Source organism: Magnolia sinica, chromosome 6 (assembly GCF_029962835.1).
Source record: "Magnolia sinica isolate HGM2019 chromosome 6, MsV1, whole genome shotgun sequence".
In the NCBI taxonomy this organism is placed as follows: Eukaryota; Viridiplantae; Streptophyta; class Magnoliopsida; order Magnoliales; family Magnoliaceae; genus Magnolia; species Magnolia sinica.
In genome coordinates, this window is record NC_080578.1 from 103,328,263 (window position 1) to 103,340,668 (window position 12,406).

At 40.0% G+C, this 12,406-nt stretch overlaps 1 protein-coding gene across 8 annotated transcripts in view; it reads right to left on the reverse strand.

The window, feature by feature from the left end:
- Positions 1-207: 207 nt before the first annotated feature.
- Positions 208-12,406, reverse strand: part of LOC131249349 (protein CHROMATIN REMODELING 35-like) — a 30,677-nt gene continuing 18,478 nt past the window's right edge. For 6 of the 8 annotated variants that reach the window (XM_058250045.1, XM_058250042.1, XM_058250041.1 and 3 more), the window contains 6 exons: positions 12,098-12,262; positions 10,368-10,631; positions 6,085-6,234; positions 2,116-3,893; positions 1,950-2,037; positions 208-639 (listed from right to left, as the gene is read on the reverse strand). In XM_058250045.1, coding sequence (XP_058106028.1) covers positions 2,034-2,037; positions 2,116-3,893; positions 6,085-6,234; positions 10,368-10,631; positions 12,098-12,262 — 2,361 coding nt within the window. In that variant the 3' untranslated portion in view covers positions 208-639; positions 1,950-2,033. The remainder of the gene's footprint in view (positions 640-1,949; positions 2,038-2,115; positions 3,894-6,084; positions 6,235-10,367; positions 10,632-12,097; positions 12,263-12,406) is intronic. The other 2 variants (XM_058250044.1, XM_058250047.1) reach the window with 2 other exon arrangements.

A 12,406-nucleotide genomic window follows, 5' to 3' on the forward strand; every position in this document is an offset into this window, starting at 1 on the left:
CACACCACAAGGAACAACAGGGAGAGGAGATCATATGGTTGTGCAGGGTCCTCAACGGTATATAGGTTCCATCTAACACATTCCTCAAGTGAGCCTCATTAGGAAAAAGGAAAAAATAAAAATAAAAAATCCAAAATTTGGTGTAGTTCAAAACATAGGTGGGCCTTACCTGCCACATGCATTGCACATCATACAATTCCCTACGAGTTCCTCATAAAGATGATATGATTGATGACTTGTTCTCTTATCTGGAAAATGTGTCAAAAATCAAAGCAAGAGTTTTTCAACTGGAAACTAATAGATAACAGGTGTACTGCTTTACAGCGAGCAGCTCTTAAAGGACTCCAAGGTAAGCGCTCAAAACAAATTACTGGATAGGCCAAGTTCCACACTAAGCTATGTACACTATACAGCTTTTGCACCACCTACCATCGAAGAAAAAGTGGCAAGGACAAAATGCATCAACACATTAATGTATGAGAAAAGACCAGCAAATTTAAAGACAGCTGTACAGGCACAACATGCTTACGGTGTTCAGTTGCCGCATCTACATAGACTGGGAACAACCACCCAGTCATTGCAAAACAAGCAAAAAACAGCAGCTTCAGCTCTCATCTGCAAATATGGCCTTGCTAGTCCCTGAAGAACAAAAACAAAGCAATTCCAGATAAATAAACTTCCGAACGAAAGCCATTTTATGCCTTGGGCTTCACATGAACCTAGGGATGCAATTTGGATTCAGGTCAACCCTAAACGAATTTACCCAGCCCAAGTTCGGATCAGGATGGGGTTAGAAAACACCAACCCAATTTGAAATTGAGCTGGGTTTGTGTTTGACCAAGAGCATATTTAAGTCAACTTAGGTCAGACTGGGAATAATCACATGTATTTTGGTCGGGTTGTGTTCTAGTTGGGCATCTCGGGTTGAAATTTGGGTCGGGTCGGGTTGCAGGTTCGGTCTTCTTGAGGTCAAATTGGGCTTGGGTTAACCCTCAACCCGACCCGACCCGCCCGAGTTGCACCCCTACGAGAACCCTTCTCCATATGCACCTTTACATGTGAGTTGGGCGCCAATCCCAAGCATAAGATGGGCCCATTCCATGCGGATGATCAGCAAAAAATATCAGACTGGTCCACCTAGGTCAGTTTTATGTTGAATGCAGGTTGGCAAGTTTCTCAAACAGTTCATTGTTTTCATGCAGGTTGGCCTGCCTTATGAGTGGATCGCCTGATTTATGTTCCAGATTGAATTCACAGCCGAGTGAGCCTTCTTCACAGCTCAGATGTCCAAGAAATGTCAGGCGGCATGTGTACTAGGGGGCTGAAACTCTTTTCTTGGGAAAGCAAACAAGTTTTGTTTAAGAAGCAAGCAAGTTCTTGGAAACGCAATCAAGTTTTGGGAAAGCACATGAACCCAATTGAGTTAATTGACCCAACCCAAGTTCAGGTCAACCTGAACCCAATTGACCCAATCCAAGTTCAGGTCAGGTTTGGTAGGGATATCAAGGTCCTTGGGTTGGGTTTGTGTTGGAAAACACCAACCTGGTTTCAAATAAAGGTTGGGTTCGGATTGAGCTAATTAGGGTAGGTTGGAATTAATCAAATATGTTTGGGTTGGGTTTGGAGCCCACCCCAATTAACAGGGACAAGGCTTAGATGATGATGATGATTTGGGTCAGGTTGGAATTGGATCTGTGTGGGTCGATTATTAGGAATTCAGGTTGGGTTTGGGTTGGAACTCAGGTCGGGTTGGGTTCTCTTTGAGGTCAGGTCCAGCTCGAGTTAACCCTCAACTTGACCCAACCCGCCGGAGTCGCACTCCTAACGTGTGCCACATTTAAAAGAATGTCGAGAAGGTTTGTGGGGCTAGCAAACCTTTGTAAGCATTAAGAATTTAAGACCCACAGTTTAAGAAGAAGATGAAAAAAAGTTATAACAGTGACACATACTGAGAATTAGCCTGCTGTGAGTAGGATTGTTGAAGGATATGCAGTTATCAGCTAATGTTCTGCTGCATCAGCCCATGAGTGGATTCACCTGCATGGCAATCCAACTATTAGAGGACAACAAGAGTTAAGAGCTAATATTCCAGGTCATGGTGGATACAAGACTAACTTTCTGTAAAGAAGCTTCACATCTTCTCCTAAAAATGAGCTTTCAAAGAACGAGTCTTCACAGCTTTTCACATCAATCTCTTCCATATCAAAGTCACTGCTGTTGCAAAGTTCACTCCATTCAAACCACATCTTCGAAATCAACTCCTTCCTAGAACAAGTACGTTGGTCTTCCTCTTCTTGGGAGTCGGCAGCAACCAACCTGTACGTGTAAACTTTCTTCAGTTGGCCTGGCCGAAACGCACGTCCAATTGCTTGGCGGGTAACTGATGGGTTCAAATGTACATCCAAAATCAGCACCCGAGACGCACCCACCAGGGATATGCCTTCTCCGCAGGCCTTGATGGAGCCAAAGAGAACCTTAGCATCAGGCGAGTTGTTAAATTGCTCCATTGACCACTCACGGTGCTCGGTCATCGAGTCACCAGAGATCATAAAGATTTCCTTCCCAGGACTCCAGCCCTTTACTCTGACAAGCAATCTCTCCAAAAACTTCAGCGGGAGAAGATACTGACTGAACACCAAAAGCTTCTCTCCAGAAGATACAGACAGGCCCAAAATATTGAGAAAGAATTTCGTCTTCACTCCATCCTTCACTTCCACTTTCTCTACCACCTTATCTATCTTCTCATCACTGAGGACGACCCCCTTCTCGCCTCCCTCCACATTCTCCGAAATTTCCTTCAAGTGCGGGTGAATATAGACAGCGCTCGTCACAGCTCTCCTCTTGAACTTATCCAACTTTGTCAATCTTTCAATGGAATTTTTCTGCTTGGTCGAGAGATTTAGAAGCACAGTGAAGTCGACCAGTCCAGGCAGTTCCTCCAAGAAGTCTCCTTTGTAATAATGAAGCACATTTTTCGTCATTTCCCGGAGGTCCTGAATTACTGAAATCCTTGTTTTGAAATCATCATCGTTCTGGAGCGTCTCTTCGACCAGATCAAAAAAGGTCGTATCCACACCAGTTCTACACTGCCTCCTGCTCCCGCCTGATATATGCACTCTGCTCAGCACACGCCTCACGACAGCTCGAGAATCTTCCAACTTCAAAAACTTCGGCCGCACGAGGTTCAGGATGTTGAATACTTCCTGGACATGATTTTGGAATAGCGTCCCGGATAACACTACCTTGCGAGGTGTTTGCACCTTAGAAAGGGAATGTTGTACATCTGTGTTATCGTTCCTAGGTGTGTGACCTTCATCTAGAATAAGAAGGCTAGGGACCTTCAGCAACATTTCCCGACAAGCCGCTTCTGTCTTGCTGCTTTTGCAGTCACAGATGATGTTCGAGAACTGCTTGTAACCTAGAAAAAGGATGCTCTTTTTTTCAACCCAATTATTTAATACCACTAGCTGCTGGGACCTGTTATCGGCCTTTGAAGAGTAGAAGTCAAGTAAAGGGATGTTCTCGACTTGCCATCTCTGGAACTCCTTCTTCCAAGTGGGAAGAATTCCCTTAGGGAGTACAATCAGTGGTCGAGCGTGGGGATACTTAGCCAAAAAGCTCTGAATAAAACTGATTATCATGAATGTCTTTCCGGATCCTGGGGCATGTGCCAAAATGCAACCACCAGGCTTATCTGTTATTAAGTTCCTTAACAAGAAATTAAAACCCTCTAACTGATGGGGCTTCATTTGCTTCATATGCCTGGGATGAACAGTGATTTCCGTCACTGTAAGATCGTGATCAGAATGTCCAGAAAACAGATTTGATGCAGCTCCATCAGCATCCCTGATACTTCGAGAGTTGGACATGTATGTCCTTGTACTCTTTGAACCCTGACCATAAGAAAATTTAGGTTTCAGATAGACGAACTTTAGACCAAGGGCATGGACCAGAAAAAATTAAATCGAGATCTCCATTAACATTTAAGTAACTATATTGGTGCAAGCAAGTTTGATGGTGATCCAAAACACAGGCATATGTAAACGGTACTGTGATGAGTGGATGGTAACAGCACCTTCGTCAATAAAACAGATTACATGGTAAACAACTGCAACCAGCAATTGCATACACACAAAAAATAAAAAATAATAAAGCCAAGATGCCATTCAAGAAAGATAAAGTCTACATCTATGATATTAAGTAGCAAGGTCAGCAATTGAAGGGGCATTTAATGTGCAGTAAGATTCATTCGTTAACGGTTCCTGAAACCATGTAAAAGGAAATCTCCAATTTACAAAAAAGGAAAGTGAAGCCAAACACCAATTATAGATAGAATGAAACAGGTGAATTAATAAGAACCAAACAATGAATACATCAAAACTGTCTGCTAATCCTCAACAAGAGAAGATTTTCCGACCAACTTAAATAGGGACAAAATGCAGCTCATCTTTAAAACTCAACAAAGAGAGCCCTCCAAAGTTCCATCATTTTGCAATTGGATTACTCATAGTGCTACTCTCACCAGCCAGTGAATCTCCATTCCCGAAGCAGTACTCTGTGGAATTTGATAATGTTTAAAATGGTAGCATTTTTTTTTCCTTTTTTTTTTATACCAAAAAAACCACTGCCTTTCAAGTATTCCTAATAAATCTCTATCTTTTCAAACGTTAGTTGAAAAAAAAAATACCTGCTGCCAAAGAGCCATCCGTATGATTGCTGCATTTTCAAAATTACAAAACTGTCCTTGTATTTACTTATGGGCTATTACACCTTTTACCGCAACAGTTACCAACTATCATGGCATACCTTCACACCTGTTACTACAACTTTTGCCAGTGCCCCACGTGTAAAGCCATACACATGCACATGTGGGCACATGTAAATATGAAACATGTGTATGAGATTTGATCCATCCATAAGCTTGGAAATAATCTGCAAATCCTTCTGCATGCTGCAAATGATTGCTTTCTCTCCTTTCAGTCAAGCTAGCGCGACAGAAATACTACTGGGGGTCGAAAAAGTAGAGGTTTATTTAGGAATACTCGAAAGGTAGGGAGAATTTCAGTATAGGCCAAAAGGCAAGGATTTATATGTCAAAAGCCCTTTTTGACCAGTATTGTCACCATAGTATAATAGGCTTCATGTTTCTTCTGGAATGCTATTTTAAATCTGATATTTGACAACGTTTTTTTATTTAGAAAATGGCCTTTAGGAACAGAAATAATTGTTCAGAGACCTGTTTGAAATCCTGTAACCTACAATATTTTCAGGTTCCTGATTCACAATTAGATTCCTTATAAGTTATTCTTACACCATTTTCAAGACAATAAATTTATTGTGCTGCGATAAATTTGAGTTATGTGTATTTTAGTAAACCCGGAAAATTGATTTGTTGACAATTGCTGTATGAACTAGCAGCTTAGAGCTGCTTTTACTTCCACTATCCAGGCTTCACGCCTTTGTTCTTTGTCTGCACTGCACCAAAGGGTTTCACAGATCTATGCCATTTTCTACCAGGAGGGACATGACAAATGCAAAAAAGTACAACCAGTTTGATGGGGCAAATCCACAGTGTATAATATATCAATCTTCACAAGTATTTGCAATAGCAGTGCACAACCAATCAAAGTATATTGATATTGATTCACAACTATTGTGAGGAGGAAATGCATGCTTGTGTAATAGGTTTTCATGGAACTGCAGATGCATGCAACTGCATCTAGGAAAATGGATAATTGAGTGTACACAGGTGAGAGTTTCAGAGTTTCAACAAAAACTGCAAAGCAGGAAGGGCCAATGCTTTTTGACTTAAGAGTTGGTTCGGAAGATCATAATCAAAGCCAACAAAAGAGTCCAAACAACAAGAGAAAATTTGATGAGTTCTTGAAACAAAATAACTATTTGCATATTTTGGCGATTCTGAAACTAAATCTAAGTTTCTGTACAGAATGAAACTCTTATTGCTTGCTCCAGTCTTTTTTTTTTTTTTTATATGGTTGTCCCTGTAACCAAACAGCCCTCTAGAGATGAACAGAATTTCCAGCTCCATAATGTTACAAATGACTAAGTCAAGCACTTCAGTACCTTAATCCACTGGTAGTCAAATATAGTCTCTATGCTTTTCTGGATAACTCCACATATACGGCAAACATAGCCCAAATCATCTTTCAGAAAACATGAATGATCACATTCTTCTCCTTCTTGTACAGGAACTGAACCATCTGCAGCCGCATCCTAGCAAAAGCCGCAAAAAACAAAAAAAAAAAAAACATCAAGAGGTTATCCTAGAGGAATTGACTTAGACATTCCAGAGCCCCAAAACATACTGCAAACGATGTATATGTCATACACCTGTGCTATAACAGCACATGCTTCTGGCATGTATTGGCGAAAAGGTAAGTTGCTTGCATGTCTCATATAATTTCAAGCAAAAATCACTAGTGCCTAGCAAAAAACTGACAAATAATTGTTTATAAATGCTACCATCCAACCCAACCTCAAATAGAAACTATGTAAAACTGCATCTGTGCGTATGTGAGGATGCTCATCTACAACTAGTGTTCAGAATATTGGTATCAGTACATGCGCCGATGACTCATAAAATATTGCCGAATCAGGGAAACATTTGTACAGAGGTGGACAACTATTTAGGAAACATGTTTACACATTTAGGAAATCAAAATATTGCAATAAACAACTATACATAATAAGTTTCCATTTTATAACGTCCAAAACCATGTGTTGTCAGGGGAAAAAAGCAGTGGGCGATTTTATCCAAAATGAGTTCAGATCATTCAAATACCATACAACACAAGTAAAAGAATCCATTCTCAATTACGGGGGTTAAAATGAAGGAAACTAGGATTCCCCCAATTTCCCCTATTCATTCACTCAAATGTTGATTTATTCATCATAAATCCATATCAATGCACTAGAATCATGCATAGAGATTTGCAATCCATATTAACATTTGAAAAAGAATGAAGTTCTATGATTTTTTGTCACCTTTGGCCTCCTACTCATTAGATGAGCTGGTGGACAGTGTAGTGTGTGAGTGATCTAGGGTTCAATCCCCAGCTACCTTTCAAACAAAAATTTGTCACCTTTGAGTTCTGGCCCGCCTTCACTTCAAGTTGAGATTTCTCCCCACAATCCAAGCTTTGATTCAACAAAAAACCAAAAGGAGTGGTGGATATCAACTAAGAACAAAAATTACACACCCACGCGCGCGCACGCACACACAAATCAATGATTTTAATTCTCACGAATTTCCAGAGTTCTACAGAAGTATCGCCAGTATCACCTAGACTAGGGAACTTCTATACTGTCAGAGACCAAAATATAGCTTGTATCACCACATTCCCGATAATAATGAAATTATCAATGATATTTGAAATTTTCTATATTACTTCAGTTTAGGTATTGCTGATCCGGCAATACTAATAATATTTGGCAATATTATCAATAATATTGCTGATATTTGAAACACTGCCTACAACACATTTGTATGTGAACTTCACATGCAATGGGTGCAGAAATGCGCACCAAATCCAAGATATTTGGTGCTGGATTCCCCAGGGTGCATTCTTCCTTTTTCTCTTCTCCAACAAAGTATTCTTCTTCTCGTCTTTCCTCCTTCCCCTTCCCTTACAACATTCGCAACCCATCAAAACCCTACTTAAACCACCCTCTCTTTCTTTCCTTTCACATAGCCACGTGTGGATCCGCACATGCATACGCGTGCTCGTGCATCCGTACGGACAGCCACTTGTGGGCCCCCGTATGGTGTTTTCCCTCTTTGATTTCCCTCCAAACCTCCCTAATACCTAGATCCTTTGAATCCCTAGAAACCCCCGTCCTAAATCTCCATCCATGAATGCAAAAACCCTAATGAAAATCAGAATTTTTTTGTGAAACTTTACCCAAACCAGAATTTTGCTTGCATTATTATCTATCAACATGTTTGTTGCACTACTCATGCTAGATTGGAAGTCCCCATTTCCAAGTGGGCCACTCTTGAATCATTTTATATTTTCATACACCGCATATGTCATAACCTAGGATCTTAGTGTTATAAATCTAAATTTCTGAATCTATTATGTGGGTATGCTTGATTTTACATGTTGATTGTTGAAATTAATGTGTAACTGATCTCTCATCTTGCATCCTAGGATAGCTTCCATCATCCTACATCAATAAGCAATCTGCAATCATAATAGCCGGGGCTGGGGCCGGAACCAACCTAAAGATTCTCGAAAAGTCGACTTTTGATGGGGCGAGCCTACCCAAGAGTCCTCCAAAAACCGAATTCTTTCTCCATTACCAAAAGAGAAACCAACCTTCCTCAAAGGTCGTCTTCATGGAGGAAACACATTTCCATAATGTGAAGGCTCTATAAGCAAAAGATTCCCTTGTCACCACCCACTATTCAAGCATCCATATTTGCTTTTGAACACCGACTTCCAAAGCACTTCACCTTCCTCCAAAACGCTCTAAAGATACTTCCCAAACAAGCCCAAGTTCAAGGTTTTAAGATCTTTTATACAAGGGTTGCACACATCATTCCAATTAATCAAGTAAATTTAAAGAGTGACATAAAATATAATAGAAGATTTGACAAAGCCACTTTGACAAGAGTGATGCGCGCTCCAAGTGAGAGATACCGACTTGTCTACACACCAAGCCTCCTCTCGAATTCTTCAACAACCTAATCCCAAAGGTGTTGTCTATCACAAAGCAGGAGTTCCACAAATGAAGCTGGGAGAGATCTGGCCTCACATCCAAAGATACCAGCAAAATAGTCGACCTAATCGATGTCCATCCACACCCCAACATTTTGATTTTAGTAATATTGACTTTGAGTCTAGATATTGCCTCAAAACATCAAATAATCGTTCTTAAACTTTCCACCATGATGGGATCGGCATCATGAAAAAGAAGATTGTCATCCACAAATTGGAAGTGAGAGATAGGGGTGGCAATCCCTCCACCTTGAAACCACCGATGAAGTTCTCCTCTTGCCCTTTGACAACCATTCTCCCCAATGCCTCAACTACCATAAGAAAAAGGAATGGAGACAAGGGGTCACCTTGACAAAGGCCCCTAGAGCTTTTGAAGAATCCTTTGGTGGATCCATTTATAAGAATCAAGAAGTGAGCCAAACCAACACATTCACAAACCAATGCCTCCATTTCAGCCCACAACCCATATGTTGCATCATATAATCCAAGAAGCTTCAATAGACGTGATCTCAATATCCAACTTGCACAGTAATCCTTTAGATAGGGGTGTACATCGAGTCGAGTTGGCCTTAGCTCGACTCGGCTCGGCCACTAGCTGACCTCAGCTCGAACTCGGCTCGGTCCTCGAGCCTGACTGGCCAGCTCGGCTCGGTTCAGTCAACAGCTTGGGCCAATTCGAGCCAAGATCAAGCCGAGTTCGCCTGTGCAGCATTTCCACAAACACCTGGACTGCACCTTCAAAATCCCACTGAATGTAAAACAACAGCAATGGTTTTACAGGTATTTTATCAAACACCTTCCAAGCAACATAAAAACCAAGAAAAAAAGGGTATTTGTTTCATGTACATACCTTCCTTGCCACTAGCCACACTTCGTTTAGTCACTTCATCAAACACTTGGTGAGCAACATCAATATCAAAGTAACCGAGTCACCGAACTGGTTCGATTCAAGTTCGATTCGAGTTGGGTTCGATCCGAGTCGAGTCGAGTCGAGTCAAGTCGAGTTGGGGCCAACTCGAACTCAGCTTCGAACCGAGTCGAATCGAGCTTTTTCGAGTCGAGTCAAGTGAGCTAACCGAGCTAGCTCGGTTCATGTACACCCCTACCTTTAGATCCCCCGTTGTGCCTCGAATCCAGGCATTCATGAGATATAAAGGCACTATCTAAGATTTGCCGACCCAGGACAAAAGCACAAATATGATTTTATTCCAACCTTTAAAAAAATCTGATTATATTCCAGGTAAAAGCATTATCACAGAAATTGAAGAATTGCAGCAATTGTTTTGTGAAAATCAGATATTTATAAACGAAAAGGTACCTCAGAAAAATTGCTAAAGGTATATGCATGTGTTGTGTATATGTATATGATTATGTGGATACATATCTAAGCAGTAGGCATGTTCATGTACATGGAGATATGGAAAATAGATGGATATATCATTTTGTACAGAATCCCACAAATTAATATCCTTAGCCACAAAGACAACCAGTAGTCCTTAGCCCTTACCAAGTACATTCGCTTCTCAGATAGAATAAAAAGGTTCTCCATGGAAGAGCTATATTTAGAGGAATGAAATGAAAATACAGATTTCTGTCAATATAAAGAATGATAAGGGATGACGATACCTTAGAATACTCTAAAGCTAGAGTCATTTCATTCCAAATATTTGCGAGGCCATCATTTTCCATATCGCCTTTATGAAAGCTCTTCATGGTCAAAAAATCATCTTGTAAGAGAGAATAAGAATCAAACCCTGCTTGTGCTGCCTCTTCTGGCGCTGTTTCATCACCATTTCTTTCATCATCTTCTTGTTTAGCATTAGAATTTGTTTCATTACAATTTGTTCTGTCTTCTTCTCTTTCAAATTTACTCTCAGTGGAATGTCCAACCTGCATAAGATAAGAGCAACCTTCATTTCTGCACAGAGCAAGGTTCATACAATTATGAATCATTTACCCACACTCCCAAGAGAATTTTATAAGACGGTCATTCAACCATAGTATATAGGCAGAGTATTGGGCAATTAGATAGCAGTGTGAGCAAAAATTGCGCATTACAAAGATGAGGATGTTGAGATGGAGTGGGAAGATAAACAAAGAATCAAGAATAGGGCCATCAGAAGTAGCCTATGAGTAGTCCTGATAATGGATAAAATGTGGAGAGCATATTGAGATAGTTCGGTCATCTGCAATGAAGACAAAAGATGGCTCCTGTAAGGAGGTGAACATTCATGGGATTTGAAGGGCCTGAAACACAGAAAAAAAGGATAAGAGGAACACCTAAATGAACTTGGATTGAGGTGGTGAGAAGGATATAAGTCTTCTTCACTTACCATTTACCAAAGATAGGGCCTTACAATAACGGTTAGCAAAGTAGGATTCGTAAATCAAAACATAAGCGGTTGGATAGCTATGATAATGATGATGACGATTTAACCAAACTTCTAACCTATTTTCTTTTTATTGGATGAATCTGCAGGGTAAAAGATTATCTTTGGCTCAGTAAATTAATTTGAAGTCAAAAAACCAAATTTCTGAAAGACAAGAATTACAATAAGATTTTTTCTGTGAAAAGAAGACAACCTAAGAATTGTACAAAACAAATCCAAATAATAGTTTAAAAATAAAAAATGAAATTCAGAAACAATCACTTTCTTTAAAACAAGGGTTATATTTAAGACTTAAAAAAAGAAAAAACAGAAACAAATGTACTACTAGAAGAATTTCAGTCCCTCAGAGGATCACTCAATTTATTTTATTCGCCATTAGGAAAATTGGTTATAAATTATATAAACTTGTAATGCTTGCTGATGTGGACTTCATGGCCCTTAGATTTGTGGAGGGTCGAGATCATATGACAGGAGGCCAACAACGATTGGCCATAAGACCAAGGCCATATGGGCCCATAACGTGATATCCAGACCACATCCAAATTGTCGAATTCTCGGCAATTGTATAAAATCCTAAACGTGTTGACAAGTAGGACCATACTACACAGTAGACATGGAAAGGCTTGTAGAACTTCTTTCCTCTACACTCTTCAATAACTTCCTAATCTATGGATTTAATTTAGAGAGGAAAAGATTTACTTATTAATGAAGGTTCTTACTTGGAGAACACAAAAAGAAGAAAGGGAACTTGGGTTGTCTTTGCTAAAACTATTGCTTGAAAAATAAGAGGGGCTTTTTACCCCTTCTACCCTCTTCAATAAATTCCTAATCTGTGGATTTAATTTAGAGAGGAAAAGATTTTCTTATTAATGAAGTTTCTTACTTGGAGAACACAAGAAGAAGAAAGGGAACTTCTGTTATCTTTGCTAGAACAATTGCTTGAGAAATACGAGAAGGAATTTTTACCCCTTCTTGTTTAGCTTTTTTGGGTACGTGCAATCCACGCTGAGCTTTCTTGTGAAAAGCATGTATTTTAGTCTTGGTTTTCCTTCGCTTCCGTGTTAACTCGATCCCGTTGCTGCAACTCTGGGCGGGTTGAGAATTTAATCCATTCAGGGCTGCATCAGTTGCCTACCAAAAAAGGAGAAAAAGTTGTGTGACATAAACTTTCAGGATTCACTATGCAGTTCATTTTTTTCTTGCTAACAGCAAGATCAAACTATACCATTCAAGGATAAGAGATTAGACACTGCAGATCACAAGCATCTAAAATCC